We start from the raw sequence: 20267 nt of genomic DNA on the forward strand, positions 1-20267 counted from the left end.
TCCCAATAAAAGCCTTTGTTTAGAGTGAATTTTTTTTTCTTCCAGTAATAAATAGGTTTTAGAACTTTGCAATTTGTCTCAATTGGCTGTGACAGTTTTGCATTGTGCTGCTTTACTTAAAAAAAAGCCAGTGATTTTTTTTAAACTTTATATATTATGTACACACACACACACACACACACACACACACATACACACACACACACACACGGACCAAAATACCTGCCTAGAATTCCACTCTAATACCATAAGGGCTCATTTACACTTGCTTTAGCTTAAACACATTAAAGCGCCTACTGCTTCGACATGCTTTTAGGATGTGTTTTTGATCCTTCAGTGGGGCTTCGATTAACCTCCCTGGCGGTATGATTCTGTCTGGAATTACGTACCAAAAGTGGTACAATTATTTTACAAGGAAATTTGGCGTTTTATACTGTAGGTCTGTAATTTTTAGGAATAACTCACTTAAATCTGACCAAACAAGAGTATTGTAGGCATCCCGGGTATGATTTTTTTTTAAAAAACAAAATTATAAATTATAATATAATAAATAATTATAAATAATTATAACAAATGATAATGTAATTATAATAAAAATTATTTAATAATGTAATCAACTCAAAATCATTGAAATTTGCTCAGTTGCAGAATTGTCGCGGTCATTACTTTTATTTTTTTATGACGTATTTCCCCACAAATCGCTATCGCACAATTCTGCAAGTGATTATAATTTATTATCGCTGTTTTCTAGCTGCCCAAAAAACATTTTTGACATAAAAGGGACACTTTTGGACAATCTACAGTTTTCAGGCAGAAAGAATAGTTTTTATTATATAAAATAACATGTAGGACACTGGGCAGACCACTAGGGACAAGGGGGGTGTGTATTTTTTACATAGAGTACTGTAATCTATAAGATTACAGTATACTGTGTGTATTGTGTTCATTTACTTTTTTGAATTTGGCGCCGTTCTCCGCCCCTGTGCGTCGTAACGTCGCAGGGAATGGAGATCGGCGGCACACGAGCACTGTGAATCGAGCGAGGAGGTCCCTCTCGATCACACAGCGGGGAGACATCGCAGGATCCAGGGACAAGGTGAGTAACTTGCCTGTGGATGCTGCGAAAGGTAAGCCGCGCCGCTGCACGCTCTGCACATCTACCCCGAGCGTGACTCGGGGATACCGATCACAGCATGGAAAACCCACCCCGAGTCACGCTCGGGGATACCGCCAGGCAGGTTAAGCTCTAAGGCCCCGTAGACACAAGAGGATTATCCGCTGGAAACGGTCCTCCGCAGATCAAATCCTCCGCGGATAAATCCTCTGGCGGATTTTGATCTGATGGTTGTACTAAAGATCAGATCGAAATCCGCACGGAATCCATCCGTGGTGACGTGGCCGTGCCGTCGCCGCGATGATGACGCGGCGACGTGCGCGACGCTGGAAGGTAAAGACTTCCACGCATGCGTCGAATCATTACGACGCATGCGAGGGAGGGGATCGGACGGATTGATCCGGTGAGTTTGTACAGACCACCGGATCAATCTGCTGGACAGGATTCCAGCGGATAGATTTCTTAGCATGCTAAGAAATTTTTATCCGCTGGAAATCCATCGGCCCGAAAAATATCCGCGGATAAATATCCGCTGGGCCGTACACACCACAGGATCTATCCGCTGGAACTGATCTGCGGATAAATCCCAGCGGATAGATCCTCTCGTGTGTACGGGGCCTTATGGTTCTTCGATGAAGCAACGTCGATGCTCTTTTGAAGCTTGGCAATGATAGAGTGTGTGTGTGTGTGTGTGTGTGTGTGTGTGTGTGTGTGTGTGTTTGTGTGCAATTTCTCCAAAACAAAGCAAAGCTAAAGCTGAAATAAAGCCTCTCAAAAGCTTCAAGCAAACTTTGTCAGAGTTCTATGGAGGCTTTGAAAACACTTTGAAGCACAACTAAAGCGACATGTGGTATCATTTTTTAAGCAAAGTCGAAGCGAAGCAAAGCAAACGCAAGGTGTAAACAGGACTGTAAGCGAACCATTTTATTTAGTGACAGAAGCTTTGACTAGCGTGTCCGAAGCCATGTTTTGAAGTGTAAATGAGCCCTTACAGTGAACACACTGTCAGGGTTTTAAAACCATCTCAAACTTCAGAAAACATTTTAAATGGTAGTTTGTGATCTAAATGACAATGATAGAGTACTAGTGAACACTTTCAGCACTCTATAGCTGAATCAAGTACAGACATAGTGATTACAGATGTATGTGTACTATTTTTTCATGCAGGAATTAGAAGCAGTACCGACTCTAGTACAGGGGTAGGCAATCTTAAAAAGGGTGAAGATCTATCTGAACAACACGGAAGAAGTCAAAGATCACTGGGCACAAAAGCGCTCAGTGTCGCCTCCTCATACCCGATTTACAACTCTACCTTACTACCATATTGCAATTGCATGGCAATCACAGGTTTAAATCAGGTGGTGAGGAGGTAACATATCGCCTCCCTACAACATGTCAAACACACTCGGATCGCTTTTCAGAGGAGCAGAGCAGCCACACTTGTGAATGAGCCCTTAGTTGCATTCAGCAGCAGCACCCTTTAGGGCTCGTTCACACAAAGTTGGGGAGTGGTAAAACCCTAAGGTTGATTTGTGCATTTACCCCCCCCCCCCTCAATCCCTACCTCCCTTAGCTGCCAGGCAGCAGCAGGAATTAAGCCCCCTGTTGCTTTGGGTGGGTGCTACTGCCTGACAAACGTGACCAATTAAAGTAAACCCATTGTTTGTTGTGCTGCACAAGGTTGCAGGACACTTGCAGAGTGGCATCATTTACTTGAATGAGACATGCTTGGCAGGTGCTAAACCCACTAACCATGACAGGGCATACAACTCTTGAGGGCTGAGACATGTGTACACCCTTAGCCACTGCAGCTAAAGGGGGTGTGGTTAGGGCAGTGGTGGTAAAAGCACATCTTAACTATGGGGTTTCACTTCAGGAAACCATTCCACTGCCTAATTTCCTATGCAGTCATCTTGAAACTGGTTGCCATCTGCACCTTGAGGATTGACTGCCAGGAACTGTGACAAAACAGCTTAAGATGGAACAAAGGTAGGAGAAGCAGCGCTTTAGCTCTGGAATGGAGCACTGGTCATATGCAAGAACAGCAATTTTAATTTTCATTTCTGCATATGTACAGTGCCTTTAAAAAGTATTCATATCCTTTAAAATATGTGACGTGCATAGTTTTTTTTTCTGAGCTGAGCTATTTTTCTGCTTGAAACCTAAGTGACATTATGCCACTGTAATTATAGGGTGCCCTCCAAATATGTACTATACTGCAGGTCAAATTTCACTATATACAGTGATGAAAATAAGTATTTGAACACCCTGCTATTTTGCAAGTTCTCCCACTTGGAAATCATGGAGGGGTCTGAAATTGTTATTGTAGGTGCATGTCCACTGTGAGAGACATAATCAAAAAAAAAAAAAATCCAGAAATCACAATGTATGATTTTTTTAACTATTTATTTGTATGATACAGCTGCAAATAAGTATTTGAACACCTGAGAAAATCAATGTTAATATTTGGTACAGTAGCCTTTGTTTGCAATTACAGAGGTCAAACGTTTCTTGTAGTTTTTCACCAGGTTTGCACACACTGGAAGAGGGATTTTGGCCCACTCCTCCACACAGATCTTCTCTAGATCAGTCAGGTTTCTGGGCTGTCGCTGAGAAACACGGAGTTTGAGCTCCCTCCAAAGATTCTCTATTGGGTTTAGGTCTGGAGACTGGCTAGGCCACGCCAGAACCTTGATATGCTTCTTACAGAGCCACTCCTTGGTTATCCTGGCTGTGTGCTTCGGGTCATTGTCATGTTGGAAGACCCAGCCTCGACCCATCTTCAAAGCTCTAACTGAGGGAAGGAGGTTGTTGCCCAAAATCTCACAATACATGGCCCCGGTCATCCTCTCCTTAATACAGTGCAGTCGCCCTGTCCCATGTGCAGAAAAACACCCCCAAAGCATGATGCTACCACCCCCATGCTTCACAGTAGGGATGGTGTTCTTGGGATGGTACTCATCATTCTTCTTCCTCCAAACACGGTTAGTGGAATTATGACCAAAAAGTTCTATTTTGGTCTCATCTGACCACATGACTTTCTCCCATGACTCCTCTGGATCATCCAAATGGTCATTGGCAAACTTAAGACGGGCCTTGGCATGTGCTGGTTTAAGCAGGGGAACCTTCCGTGCCATGCATGATTTCAAACCATGACGTCTTAGTGTATTACCAACAGTAACCTTGGAAACGGTGGTCCCAGCTCTTTTCAGGTCATTGACCAGCTCCTCCCGTGTAGTCCTGGGCTGATTTCTCACCTTTCTTAGGATCATTGAGACCCCACGAGGTGAGATTTTGCATGGAGCCCCAGTCTGAGGGAGATTGACAGTCATGTTTAGCTTCTTCCATTTTCTAATGATTGCTCCAACAGTGGACCTTTTTTCACCAAGCTGCTTGGCAATTTCCCCGTAGCCCTTTCCAGCCTTGTGGAGGTGTACAATTTTGTCTCTAGTGTCTTTGGACAGCTCTTTGGTCTTGGCCATGTTAGTAGTTGGATTCTTACTGATTGTATGGGGTGGACAGGTGTCTTTATGCAGCTAATGACCTCAAACAGGTGCATCTAATTTAGGATAATAAATGGAGAGGAGGTGGACATTTTAAAGGCAGACTAACAGGTCTTTGAGGGTCAGAATTCTAGCTGATAGACAGGTGTTCAAATACTTATTTGCAGCTGTATCATACAAATAAATAGTTAAAAAATCATAAATTGTGATTTCTGGAATTTTTTTTTTGATTATGTCTCTCACAGTGGACATGCACCTACGATGACAATTTCAGACCCCTCCATGATTTCCAAGTGGGAGAACTTGCAAAATAGCAGGGTGTTCAAATACTTATTTTCCTCACTGTATATATATACACATACACATACATACACACAGTGGGGATCGAAGGTTTGGGCACCCCAGGTAAAAGTTTGTATTAATGTGCATAACGAAGCCAAGGAAAGATGGAAAAAATCTCCAAAAGGCATCAAATTACAGATTAGACATTCTTATAATATGTCAAAAAAAGTTCGATTTTATTTCCATCGTTTACACTTTCAAAATTACAGAAAACAAAAAAATGGCATCTGCAAAAGTTTGGGCACCCTGCAGAGTTAATATCTTGTACTGCCCCCTTTGGCAAGTATCACAGCTTGTAAACGCTTTTTGTAGCCAGCCAACAGTCTTTCAATTCTTGTTTGAGGTATCTTTGCCCATTCTTCCTTACAAAAGTCTTCCAGTTCTTTGAGATTTCTGGGCTGTCTGTCACGCACTGCTCTTTTAAGGTCTATCCATAGATTTTTAATTATGTTGAGGTCAGGAGATTGTGAAGGCCATGGCAAAACCTTCAGTTTACGCCTCTTGATGTAATCCCCTGTGGATTTTGAGGTGTGTTTAGGATCATTATCCATTTGTAGAAGCCATCCTCTCTTTAACTTCAGCTTGTTCACAGATGGCATCAAGTTACCATCCAAAATTTGCTGAAATGTTATTGAATCCATTTTTCCTTCTACATGTAAAATGTTCTCTGTGCCACTGGCTGCAATACAACCCCAAAGCATGATTGATCCACCCCCATGCTTAACAGTTGGACAGAGGTTCTTTTCATTCAATTCTGTGCCCTTTCTTCTCCAAACGTACCTTCGCTCATTCCGGCCAAAAAGTTCTATTTTAACCTCATCAGTCCACAGAACTTGTTTCCAAAATGCATCAGGCTTGTCTATATGTTCATTTGCAAAGTTCAAACGCTGATTTTTGTGGTGAGGACGTAGAAGAGGTTTTCTTCTGATGACTCTTCCATGAAGACCATATTTGTACAAGTATATCTTTATAGTGGAATAGTGTACCACAACTCCAGTGTCTGCCAGATCTTTCTGGAGGGATCGTGCAGTCAAACGTGGGTTTTGAATTGCTTTTCTCACAATCCTGCGAGCTGTTCTGTCTGATATTTTTCTTGGTCTTCCAGATCTTGCTTTAACTTCCACTGTTCCTGATGACTGCCATTTCTTAATTTCATTCCTAACAGAGGATATTGACATCTGAAAACGCTTTGCTATCTTCTTATAGCCTTCTCCAGCTTTGTGAGCGTCAACTATTTTCAGTTTCAGTTTTCTAGACAACTGCTTAGAAGAACCCATGGTGCTGATTGTTGGGGCAAGGTCAGATGAGTCTGGGCCTTTAAAACATTTGAGATTGACATCACCTGGTCTTCCCAGACGATGATTGAGAACAATCCATGACACTGGCAGGTCTCAGCTTTGCAAAGGGGGCAGTGCATTCTATACATTCTGCAGGGTGCCCAAACTTTTGCAGACGCCATTTTTTTGTTTTCTGTAATTTTGAAAGTGTAAATGATGGAAATAAAATCTAACTTTTTTTGACATATTATAAGAATGTCTAATCTGTAATTTGATGCCTTTTGGAGATGTTTCCATCTTTCCTTGGCTTCGTTATGCACATTAATACAAATTTTTACCTGGGGTGCCCAAACTTTCAATCCCCACTGTATATATATATATATATATATATACACACACACATATAAAACAGATTAGCAAAATGCAGCAAGCATATCAGTTTATACAAGGAAGTGTTAGGAAGGATATGCATTCAAGTTATTGCAGGTATTTTGTGAGACATTTCTCTTTCTCTATAGGTAAAATGTTTAAATTGAACCAACAGTAATGTGTCAGTGTATATTTAAAATCGTGACAAAATCTTCTCTCTGGTCTTGATTTGCCTGTGTACTAAGGTGTTGCGTTTTACAGAACAAGAAGACAACAATACAGCATAGTTCCCGTACATTTTGGTTATCTTCTGGAGGTTAAAGCTGTTTTTCTTTATTCTCTTGGCACAAATGCAGCAGTGAAACATACCAGCTGATCAGAAAGCGCTTCGGTCAAAAATTCCTTTTTTTGTGACGTGCATTTGTAATCAGGCCTCCTTACTCCCATACCCCCAACTAAAATCTAGTGGAACCAATTGCCTTCAGAATTAACCTATTTGGAAAATAGAGTCTACCTGTGTGTAATTTAATCTCAGTATAAATACAGCTGTTCTGTGAAGCCCTCAGAGGTTTGTTAGAGAACCATAGTGAACAAACAGCATCATGAAGGCCAAGCAACACATCAGACAGGTCACGGATAAAGTTGTGGAGAAGTTTAAAGCAAGGTTAGGTTATAAAAAAAATATCCCAAGCTTTCAAAATCTCACAGAGCACTGTTCAATTTATCATTCAAAAATAGAAAAAGAGTATGACACAACTGCAAACCTACCAAGACATGGCTGTTCACCTAAACTGACAGGCCGGGCAAGGAGAGCATTACTCAGGGAAGCAGCCAAGAGGCCCATGGTAACTCTGGAGGAGCTGCAGAGATTCACAGCGTAGGTGGGAGAATCTGTCCACTGGACAACTATTAGTCGTGCACCCCACAAATCTGGCCTTAATAGAAGAGTGGCAAGAAGAAAGCCATTGTTCAACGAAAGCCACAAGAAGTCCCGTTTGTAGTTTGCGAGAAGCCATGTGGGGCACACAGCAAACACGTGGAAGAAGGTGCTCAGGTCAGATAGGACCGAAATTATAGCAAAGTGCTATGTGTGGCAGAACACCAACACTGCACATCACCCTGAACACACCATCCCCAACGCAAAACATGGTGGTGGCGGCAGCATCATCTTGTAGGGATGTTTTTCTTTAGAAGGGACAGGGAAGCTGGAAGATGGATGGAGCCAAATACAGGGCAATCTTGGAAGAAAACCTGTTAGGGCTCTTTCACACGGGCGGACCGTTGAGGTCCGCCTGCCAGTTTTTTAGGTGGACCTGAACGGGCGCTCTGTGCTTCTCTATGGAGCCACGGATGTCAGTGGTGACATGCCTGCTGATATCCGACCCGCCAAAGTGTGACGGAGGAAAAACCTACTTTTCCATCCGTCTGGCGGATCGGATCGGGTGAACACGGACAGGCGGTCCGTGTTCATCTGATCCCCCTATAGGGGAGAGCGGAGATCTGACAGGGCAGTGTGCGGGGACCGCCGGCTCAGCTGGGCTCAGCGGGGATCAACAGAGCGATCCCCGCTGAGCAAGCGGAGGTTCACGGGGCGGATCATTATTGATCCGTCCCGTGTGAAAGGGGCCTTAGAGTCTGCAAAATACTTGACTGGGGCAGAGGTTCACCTTCCAGCAGGACAACGACCATAAACATACAGCCAGAGATACAATGGAATGGTTTAGATTAAAGCATATTCATGTGTTAGAATGGCCCAGTCGAAGTCCAGACTCAAACCCAATTGAGAATCTGTGGCAAGACTTAAAAATTGCTTTTCACAGATGCCCTCCATCCAATCTGACAGAGCTTGAGGTATTTTGCAAAGAAGACTGGGCAACAATGTCACTCTCTAGATGTGCAAAGCTGGTAGAGACATATCCAAAAAGACCCGCAGCTGTAATTGCAGCGAAAGGTGGTTCTACATAAGTATTGACTCAGGGGGGCTGAATACAAATGCATGCCACACTTTTCACATATTTATAACAAATTTTGAAAACCGTTTATCGATCACATAAAAACCCAATAAAAAATACATTCATATTTTTGGTTGTAACATGAAAAAAAAAAAAAAAAACGATGGAGAATTTCAAGGGGGTATGAATACTTTTTCAAGGAACAGTACAGTACAATTTGAAGCACTGGGACGATATAAATTTGATGGCAAAAAAAAAAAATAATAAAAAAATTCTTACTGATGTAGGTATTATGACATGAGGTGACTTGATACAAACCTAGCTTAGAAGAACAAAAAGTTGAAAGCAATACCTACTTGACAACCAGACCTCGAATATCAACCACAGTCAATTCTAAGTATCAACTAAACTCTTCAGTAAAAGTTCTAATCACCCCAGCAGGCTGTATGACAAAACAACCCCATCACTGGCATTATCTGATGGAAAACGTTATCAGAAGGCATCCACGAAAAAAAAAAACTATTGAGCATAAGTGATAGCCGTTGCCCCCAAGAACAATAAGCCGTTTTTTTTCCCCCCCAAATCATCAACACAAAGACAATCGTACAATTCAGTCAATGGATATATCTGTAGGTACTTTAAACAGACTAACTGCAGAGGACAAAGTATCCTTGTACAATCTATAGCCAACATCATAGCTGTCGGCAAATAGAACCAAAAAAAAGACATTATTATTATTTGCCTCAGAAGAGCAAAGACATGATAGATAACAAAGGCAGAGGAGGCCTCAGTAGACTACCTGCATAAAACAATATGTTTATTCTGGTACACAGCTCTATTCCATCGGCCACATATTACTCTCCTGAACTAAATGCAATCATAGTGATATAATCAGCAATTGTTCTGCTAGGGGCAAAGAATGAATTTTCTTATTCCACTTGTGCTGGGACTACCTGGAGTGTTATTAAAGTGTGAGATAGGATCTTTAATAAGTTTTATCTCTTTATTTTCAACACAACAGGATGGGACGCCATTATGAGGCGAGAGGAAATCAAACAGGAGATTACCATAAAGAAGAAAAAAGCCACCAATGCACAAGTTTCAACTGAAGGCCTTTGACGTGTTTTTAAACAACCAAGCATGTAAAGTCTAAGGGTGGCCCAAACTTGGCACACAATTCCTGCAAAACTCATGACAACTGAATGAAAATTGGCTGTGTAGGTTTCCTATGCATAGGGCAAAAACGAGCACCTAAAACCAACTGAAGTGGAAACATTCGGAGATATAGACACACACACACACACACACACACACATATCCCCACTGTGCTATGTTTTCTGCTGCACCACTGGCATGGTTATATCTTCTTAGTCCTCTCCATAAAATTATCAGAAATTAAAGTATCTTGGATAGAGTAAGGGAGGGTATAGCCCCTGTCTGTTTATTTTTTTACCATCCCTGTCACATTGCAGAGATTTCCCTTCACTTCCTGCCCCAAAGCCAAACAGGAAGCGAGAAAAAATCTATGCAAATTAAGGGAATCCATTGACCACCCCTAAGAATTAGTGTCCCCACTCGAAAATTTCAGGGTGGGTCTTAAACAGAAAGGGGTGTGGCCTTGACAGGAAGTGGTGGGTCATTGTTAAATAAGGGGGTGCATCAGTTTAGTCAGGCCTAGGGCAGCACAAATCCTAAATACACCACTGGACGTAGGTGAACAAGATGATCGCTGCATCAAATGACGGCTATGTTGGCAGGAACACTGACAGAAACCATTAGCATAGTGCTAAGAGGCTTGCAGGCGAATATCTCACTTCATGTCATTCACAAACATGTTTATGCTACCCAAGTATGGCAGGAAATAAATTCTAGTTACTACTGTATTTTTCTAACCTTCAGGAATATTACTGTACTAGATACTCCTTTGATTATTAAGGGAAGCGTCTTAAATCCTGCACAATAAGGTTTTCATGTCATCAGCGACCTTAAAAAGCCCCCCATTTGCGTTTTTCCTGCATGTTGTTCAGCAGACAGACAGTGCGGGGCGTTATAAATTATAGATGTCTACATACTGACCCCTCCAGCTTTTGTAGATTTTTTTTTTTTTTTGGTAGAACAGCTGCTAGGGTGCAGGAAATGGGAGGAAAGGGTATGGCAGGGGGCAGTATGAGCAAGAGATGAGTGAAAATGGTATAAGAGCCAGTATCTGTAGGAGAGGGTTGCTTTTGTTATGATGGCAGTTAGTACATACAGAACAGAAGTACAGAGTATGGCAGTCAGCAGTATGGAGAGAATGACAGTTGATGGTATGTACAGTAGGCAATGTGTGAAGGAAAGAAGTTAGGGCAGTATATACAAAACAGGCGTGTGGATGGCAGAGGAAGAGGGAAGGCAGAGATTATAATCTTAATGGAGGACCTGACTCAAAATATCATGTGGAGAGTAGAAGTACAGGTCCAAGAGGACCAAGCTGTGAATGGGTGGGACTGCCAGAGAAAGTAAAAACCGGGGTAGGACGTCAGGCAATAAATAGAAGGAGGGAATGCTAGAGAAAGTAATGCAGACTGTTTAGGAAGCACTGCACCAAAAACGAGTGCAGACACTGGGGAAAGAGGTACAACACAGGGGTGTGAATTTTGTCATTCCTGAGGAACAAATGCATGGCAGGAACTTAGACATGGTGTTGTTACTACTGAGTGAACAAAATGTGTGTTGCAAACTCATCAGCACTTCAATGTAAAATTCTAAAGGTAGTTCTGAGAGAAAGCAGGTGTGCCTTCTCGGTGACAATACCCCTCCAGCAGTAAAAGGGACATTATAAATCTGTGTTCACACAGGGGGAAGAAATGAAACTCACCCATCATGTGAACAGCTAGACAGGGCTATGAATCATGTTTTGTGAAAATTAACTGTCCAAGTTTTACCTATGCGCTACAAATGTTCAATGTGAGCCTTGACCTTGGATACGGACTCCACTGCTTCTGTGATGTGTCCTCTCAGGACATTCAGGTCCTGTGGCATGGGGGGGGGGGGGGGGGGGCATACACCAAGTCCTTGGTGTCACAAAAATAAGTCGCAGGATGTTAGGTCTGGGGATCGCGGAGGCTAGAACGACATTCTTGCATTGCTGCAGAGCAACTGCCCCTGTCCGTGCAAATTCCAAACAAAAAGCCTTCTCTTGCATCAATGTCACCATTGAACCCAAACTTGGTCAATCTCCAGAGGGTCCCAAGAGCCACCTCTGGGAGAAGATTGGACCAGCTGTCACCTGTCGTTCAGCCATATGGGGGGAAAAACCTGGCCAGCTTGGCGGTTATCTTGCCCGGAATAAAATAGTGCGAAGCAAGCGACCTTTGAAAATACTGAAAAGGCCCGAGATCGAATCCTTGATGGAACTTAAGGCTAGCTCCATCTCCTTTCCTAATGTAGGAAGGCAAGAATTTTACCTATGACATACTTCCAAGGATGCCACCCCTTGGTTTCACACCAGGAACATGAGCCTTCCAGATCCTATGATACATGGTCCTGGAGGCCAGCTCTCCTGTATGAATCAAGGTAATTGCCGCTGATTCTGAAAGCCTTGATCCTCAAGAATGTGGGCGATAACAGCCAAACCATTCATTCCAATGTTTGCAAGACGGGATGCAATACCCCCTTGCGAAGTAGGCCTGGACAAGATGTAAGGGACCTTGGGTCTTCTACTACCACCCTTACTATTCCTGCACAGTAAGGCTGTCTGGGTTATGCCGGAGCAATTAGGCCGGCTTCCGTTGTCCTCTGATGTTGCATATGCATAGAAGCCACGAAAGTTGCGGCACTGGGGGGAGAGAATGCATAAACCAGTGACAACTGGTCCCACAGGATCACCAACGCATCTGTCCCGCATGCGAGTGGATCCTTTGTCCTCGACACTAAGCTGTTCAATTTCTTGTTGAACCTGGACGGCAATACATTTTATGTATAGGGTACCCTTTCTCTGGCATTTGGTCATAAAAAATAAAAAATCGGGGTGTAGAGGTCATACTCCCGGAAACAATTGTTGACGGCTCCAGAGAATCGCCTGCCAATTCTGCATTCAATTAAATGACGATTGTCAATAGGCAAGGCACAAACTCCTCTGCCCAAGCCAGAACCTGGCTTACTTCCCTCTTGCTGTGTGACTTCTAGTGCCTCCTTGGTAAACAAAGTAAATCACTAGTGTGGCATTGTCGGTTGTACTCTGACAGAACAATCCTGCAACCTAAATGTCCAGGCCCTTAAGCCAGATGCTCCATCAGTAGCTCTAGAATGCTGACGGATAAGGCTCACTTGGAGCTTGACCACTTCCCCTGGGCAGTGGTCTCTTTCAGGCCTGGCCTCCATCCCTAGAGCCCAGCCTTCGTAGCCGCCGCCTCTCAGGTAACGGGCATGGAGGATCTTCCTTTCTACCAATCTTTTGGTTAAGAACCACCAACTGAAATTCCAGCATATCACTGGGACCAGACTCTTTGGATAATGCTAGGTTAGGATCCACTTGTTGCAGGCTGACAGAATAATGTTTATATCAGCCTTGAATGAAACTGAGCATAGGGAACTGCTTTGAATGAAGCCACCATCTTCCCTAGCACCTTAAGCAAAAGGCAAATGTAAGGAACTGTTCGTTGCCTTGACCACATAGACCAGCTTTCTCATAGCGATGATCTTGTCTGAGGCCAAAAAACTCTTCTTTTTGGGCTGTGTCCCTTGTGTGACCTAATATCCTTAGGTAATCAAGGACTCGTGTGATCAGGCAACCTTGTGTGATCCAGCATCTTTATGCGATTTTAGGCATTTCTGTGAAAGCAAGCCTCTGTTGTGTGACCCAATATCCTTGGGTAATCAAGGACTCGTGTGATCTTTATGCAATCAAGCATTTTTATGCGATTTTAGGCATTTCTGTGCAAATAAACCTCTCTGTGCAACGCGAGAACTTTAATGTGACCAAGCATCCTTATTACGACTATGTAAAAACATGTAAACCCATACAGACAGAAACATGTATCTTTATGTGATCAACAATAAAACATGTTCTGTTACTTGTTTTTAGCCCACATGCATTTTGAACATTCCAAACTCATGTATTTTATGCAAACATGCGGACTGGTAAAGAGGAATTTATCCTCTGCAGACGTGCGTTTCCGCAATCATGCGATATAGCTGTTGTGCTGCGTTAGCAATGTGCACCAGCAACTGTGCATCCCAGTTGTGCATTTGGTTAGCCTGAAGCCAACACAAGGATGAGAAACCTATAGGAATTTTTTTGTTTTTTTAAACCCCAAGGAGGAGACAGAGGCTCTGGCCGTCTAGGCTGAGGGAAGTTATATGCAGTATGAATCTCTGAAAAAGACTTCAGCTGCAACTCCAGAACTTGTGAGGCTTCTGATAGCTCCTCCTCGTTGGGCTGCACCTGTTCCCTGTCCTCTGACAGTGAACCTTCATCCTTGGGTCTTTTAATCCCTCTGTTTGAGGATTTAGAGCAGGGAAAGGGGCACACCCTGGTTTCTGCTCCATGCAAGGATGCTGCAAATATAGCAGTTAACCTCTTATAGACCAACAAATGCAATGCAAAAAATGTCCAAACAGACATATGCAGAGTTGCTGCAATGTTGGGGGAGGCTGCAATGCCTGACAGGGCTGATTGCTCAATCTGTGGGCTGCCTCAAGTCTCTACAGGGGAGGATGGTATCATGCAAGCATGATAAGGGCCACCAGATTCAGGTGGCGATACCCTGGTGCCCTTTTATATTCCTACCCCTGAACCCTTTCTACAGGGAGACGAAAGTCCTAAGCTAAAAGCAGAGGAACTTAACACAGGTGCATCAACAGCTGAACTTAGTCTAGCAAAAAACAATGCCTGCTAATCTGCACAGCTAGATGCTGAGTAGGCGTCTTAGGTAAATCTGTATCCAACACACACGAGGTGCTTACGTGCCCCAAGCTGCTGTGTCCCTCTGGCTTTACGAGGTGCTTACGTGCCCCAAGCTGCTGTGTTCCTCTGGCTTTTTCATGGTGCAGATGCCGGCCTGCGTCTGCACCATGAGTCGGCAAGCACGTGCGGCAACCACATCGTCCCCGCCTACAAAAGCGCACGCGCGCGTAGAAAAGGGTGGAGGCGGGGGGAGAGAGATCCCCCAAGAAGTGCCGTGGACATTTTTAACATTACATTCAGCCGAGTTGTCCTAATGACAATCTGCTGTTTTTTTTTTTTTCGTACATACCGTATTTTCACCGCCGCTTCCGGGTATGTCTTCTGCGGGACTGGGCGTTCCTAATTGATTGACAGGCTTCCGACCGTCGCATACTACGCGTCACGAGTTGCCGAAAGAAGTGCGCAGGCGCTGTATAGAGCCGCACCGACGTTCGGCTTCTTTCGGCAACTCGTGACGCGCTGTATGTGATGGTCGGAAGACATACCCGGAAGCGGCGGTGAAAATACGGTATGTACGAAAAAAAAAAAAAAAAACAGGCGATTGTCATTAGGACAACTCGGCTGAATGTAATGTTAAACATTTATTTTTGGGTGAACCCCCGCTTTAAGGTATTTACCTAGGATTGTCTTCACTTACCTTATCCCCGCTGCAGGATACTGCCGAGCACAGACAGACCCAATCTTCACACATCACCGCAGAACTTCAGGGACCGGGGTCCATGGTCAGGATCACTACTCCCCTGGACCTGTATCGCACCCTGCCAGAAAACTTTTGGTATTGGGTCTGACCAAAGCACTGGAACCCAGGATCCAGCCCTCCGAAGAGAGGCATTACAGGCAAAAACCTTGTGCTTCGAATACGAGGCCTCAGGTACCATCCACTTTGGCCCAAGGCACTTTGAATGGATCTGGTTTTTATGAAGGCCATTTAAATCCAGCATGGATCCCTCCAGTGGAGCTCCTCAGAGTGTCCAGTACCTGAAGGTGGAATATAACCACTTAGTAATTACCAGGCTCTGTGTCCCGTGATGCACAATAAAGAAATTATATATATAATTTTGTTTTTAATAGCTAAAAACAAAAAACCGCCTGTAAACAAAACGGGGCTAAACGCGAGTTACCGCCTTTTGCCGTGTTTAGAAGTGTTTGGCACTTGAAATGCCTATAAACTCAGCGTCTGAACTCATTTTTTTGCTTTCCAAAAAAAGCCTCTAAACTTGACTGCCTAGAAACGACTATAAATGACCCTGTGTACATGTACTGATAAGATAACAGAGGAGAGTTCAGGAGCAGCTGAAAAAAAAAAGCCCAACTGCTCATAAACAACCGTTTACCGGCAGAAGTGTACATGTGGCCTTAAAATGGTACCTCAAACAGGTAAAATTTTAAATAAAAGTCTACAGCAAATACTGTAGCTGCTGACTAATAATAAAACAACACTTAAAGCGGAGCTTCACCCAAAAATGGAGCTTCCGCTTTTCAGAACCCTCCCCCCCTCCGGTGTCACATTTGGCACCTTTCAGGTGTGAGGGGGGTGCAGATACCTGTCTAAGACAGGTATTTGCACCCACTTCCGGGAATACGGAACTGCAGCAGCCACGCTCCTACCCGCAGCCCCCGCTGTCTTCTGGGAAACACACTGTTCCCAGGAGAGAGCGGGGACCAGTGACGGCGCAGCACGCTACTCACGCATGCGCAGTAGGGAACCGGCAGTGAAGCCACAACGCTTCACTTCCCGATTCCCTAACCGAGGATGGCGGCGGGTGCAGCCAAGGTACGAGCGATTGCTTGTCCTCGGCTGATGACATTGCAAGCGCGCTGGACAAGTAAGTGTCCATTTTTTTAAAGTCAGCAGCTGCAGTATTTATAGCTGCTGGCTTTTAAAAAAAAAAAAAATTGGCGGAACCTCCGCTTTAAAGTGGTTTTAAACCTCAGACACGAAATATGAACTAAGGGTGTATTTGTCTCAATTAGGAGCACTAAGTGTCATGTCTTTCTCCTGCTTCATTCCTCTGCTATCAGGAAAACTTGCCACAATTTATTCTGACACCAAGAGAAAAAAAGGTGACAGGGGAAGGAGCTTCAGCTGATTGACAGCCTCAGCTCTGTTCCTGTGTTGAGGAAGGTGTGCCCTATCTGTCCAATCAGCTCCCAGAGCTTTACTCACTGAGCTCTGTGCCCCCGTTTTCTGAACTCTCATAAACAAGCATGTTGAATAGATGTAGAGAAGAAAAGACCGCAGATAAACAAATACACCTTTTTTACGGGAATTTGTTTCCTCTCTGTGTATTAACTGGGGCTAGTCACTTTACTGGGTATATGTAAGGATTTACAACCACTAACTGTTCAGGGATTAGCTCTGTCCTCACCCGGCCCAGTTCGTTGCTGGTCTATAGGTCCCCAATGCCAGCATGACACACTCTATGTCTTTACAGTCGGTTTCCCGCTGCACTGTGCGAGTGGTCCTGCAGCCTCCTGGGACCTGAGACATGTCCCAGAAGGTTGCAGGTGGGGGGTAGAACTTACGGCCTAGGCAATTCCAGTGGAAGTGGATACCTGAGAAAATGAAGTAGCCGCTCCCAAAAAAAATTATTGAAGAATTGGAGGGGGGAGAAGGACATAAAGCAGAACTTCCCCTTTAGGGTGATGTTACGCTATTAGTACCCCATCTGTATGTTAAGTATAAGCAGAACTGTATTGTTGTGTTCATTGCTCTATTGATAGTTTTATTTATAGCAAAATTCAAACATCTAAGGGGAAAACACCTAAAGCATTATGTGATACTTACTCGCACAGCACCACGTATTTTTCAAGGCACTCAAGCAGAAGTTCGCTTCCTCCTTGATGGAAGTGGAGAGCTGGAAGGATAACATCATCCTTCAAGCAGAAAACAAAATAAGACCACCCCATGCCTTCTTTGTTCTGTTTAATTGACTTGAGGTCAGTCAAGCTGAAGAGGAATGACCATTTGCTCTGGCTATTTACTGGACTCTGAACACCTAACAAAGTTTACAGAAACAAACAAGAAGATAAGAACAACATCACAAAGGATAACATTCATAAACAAACACATTAGGTTAAAAAACGTTTTGTTATATCGAGCTCTACTAACCTGCTCAATTCTCAAACAAAATAAAACATCAGAAATTCAGAATACAACTTCTATCAGTTGTTATGCATCTCTAGCAACATTATTTCCGACATGCTAAGGTCACCATATAGCAAAGTTCAGCATACACGATGGAAGCATGTGGTTGGGTAGATCAAGGGTAAATATGGCAGAATCTAGGACTTCTTTTAATAGGATATTACCAAGATCAATAAAAGACTGTTACAACAAACAAAACACAGTAATGCATCTACTGAAATAATATTATCATATAGTTGCAATACAATACAATACAAGGGACTTAAAGGGGTTGTAAAGGTTCGTGTTTTTTCTCCTTAATGCATCCTATGCATCAAGGTGAAAAAACGCCTGGCTGTCAAGAGCCCCCCAGCCACCCGTTTTACTTACCTGAGCCCGTTCACCTGCTCTGCACGTCCCCCGGCATCCTCTTCTCCACGGAGTCTCAGCGTTAATTGGATAGATTGATAGCAGCGCAGCCATTGGCTGGCACTGCTCTTAATCAAATCCAATGACGTGGCCGCCTGGGGGCGGGACCGATTCACTTAGCGTCTATGGACGCCAACTGTATGACAAAGGAGCACGCCCGCAAGGTAACCCCCTTGGGATAGAGCTTCCCAGAGGGGGTTAGCTATTGTGGGGAGGAGCCAAGGGACCCCAGAACAGCAGGATCTGCACTTTGTGCGAAACAAACTGAACAGTGGAGGTAAGTATGACATGTTTGTTATTTAAAAAAAAAAAACTTTACAACCCCCTATAAGAGGGCCCTGCTCATAAAAGCTTACAATCTAACAGTATGGGGCAAGTGGTACAAAAGGTAATAACTGTGAGGAATGAGCTGATTGGAAGAATTTAAAGTAATGTTATTTGGGGGAAGGCAGGCTAGGCTTCCCAGAAGAGATGAGTTTTCAGGGGTCCCCTAAAAGGTGGGCAGAGTAGGAGATAGCAGGGCATTGAGAGTTCCAGAGAATGGGAAAGGCTTTGGAGACGAACATGGTGGTGACAAGACAACCAAAGAGCTGAAGAAGTACTACAATACTGAATAAATATAGTATGTGGAACCAGACATGGATTAAGCCTGCCTTTTAGTTACACCAAGTCACAGGTTTTCATTGTGCACCATTACAACCTTCTAGCTGCCGCCGTCCTAACGGCCGATGGCATTATCAGTTGATATGGAGGATGTCAGTCGCCTGCATAGCATCCTTGTTTGACACCCCCCCCCCTCCCTCACCATCAGCGTTGGGGGTCACATTAGCTGAGTGATGGAGAAACATTGGAATACTAGTCAGTACCAGCTTGCAAAAGTGTATTTGCTTTGGAAGAATAAATCACCTCTAACATTGGATGTCCTACATGTGTGGCTGTTGCTGTATTAGGTAAAGCTATTAGAATAGCTTTTACATTTTAGAATGGGATGCCTCGAAACTGTCCATGATTTTTAAAGGGTGCCTTGACTGAAAAAAGCTTGAGAAACACTGTTCTAGAGCAGGGGTCTCCAACCACCAGGCCGTAGCGATTCTGCAGCTGGGCCAAGGCGGGCAGGCAGTTGAGAGAGCCCGGTGGATCAGAGAGGCAGGCAGATGAGAGAAGCGGGCTGGCAAAACAGAGATTACATCATCTCTCTCCGCCCCCGCCTAGCATTACCGCTCTTCCCCCCTCACAACGTGCGGAATGTCGGAGGTGCGGCAGGGAGCAGAGAGAGAGGACATCTTTTACTGCCCTCCGCACATCAGCGCTCTCCTACCCTCACTGAAGAGCAACCACTGCACAGAGGCCTACCTCTGTGCTAAATGAACCAGTGCCACCAATGCAGTGGCACTGGCAGGTGACATCTGGTGGCACTGGCAGGTGCCATGGCTAGTGGCATTGCTCATCTGGTGGCAGGCAGCGTGGCAAGTGACATTCCTCATCTGGTGGCAGGCAGCATGACAAGTGACATTCCTCATCTGGTGGCAGGCAATGTGGAAAGTGACACACTCGGGGGTCTCACCGATTCTGCATTATGATGAGTTGAATCATTTAATTTATATTACAATGTAATATAAGAAATAATGTGCTTCAATCATTCTGACACCATACCAACCTTGGTGCCGTGATGATTAAAGCGCCAACACCAGAACACCAGCTATTGCCCCGATAAATTGCCTGTGAGAAAAAACACTTACACCCCCCAGGCCTTGCCACAATTTCCTCCCATGCAGCGGGTCCCCGGTGACAAAAAAGGTTGAGGACCACTAATCTAGAGTATATGAATGTATTTCAAACAAAAATCAAAATGGGACTCCAATATAAATGTAAGAAAAACAGTTCCAAAAAAACAATTACATTTGTTGTTATTTTGTATTAATATAATGATGTCACTTTTTTGTATTTACCGATTGGTTTTACAGCTCACTGTATACCAAATTATACTATTCAACTTCACAACTGTAAAAAAACAAATACCATATATAACAACCTATTTAAAATTGCTGAGGGGTTGGCAAATATGGTTTACTTTGGATTGCCCCTTTACTGACTGAAGCCGCATACACACGACCATTTTTAATGTCCTAGAAAAGACAAAGTTTTTCTCGACACGATTCTTGTCAAGCCTGCCTTGCCTACACACGATCGTGAAAAAAAGATGCTCG

The 20267-nt window shown here is 43.9% G+C and overlaps 1 protein-coding gene across 1 annotated transcript in view; it reads right to left on the minus strand.

Moving 5' to 3' along the window:
- TBC1D15 (TBC1 domain family member 15) overlaps nucleotides 1-20267 on the minus strand; it is a 126747-nt gene that overhangs the window by 69446 nt on the left and 37034 nt on the right. The window contains exon 5 of the mRNA XM_040343988.1: nucleotides 17293-17503. Within this exon, the coding sequence (XP_040199922.1) occupies nucleotides 17293-17503 (211 nt within the window). The remainder of the gene's footprint in view (nucleotides 1-17292; nucleotides 17504-20267) is intronic.

The sequence above is a fragment of the Rana temporaria genome, chromosome 3 (genome assembly GCF_905171775.1).
Source record: "Rana temporaria chromosome 3, aRanTem1.1, whole genome shotgun sequence".
Taxonomy (NCBI): domain Eukaryota; kingdom Metazoa; phylum Chordata; class Amphibia; order Anura; family Ranidae; genus Rana; species Rana temporaria.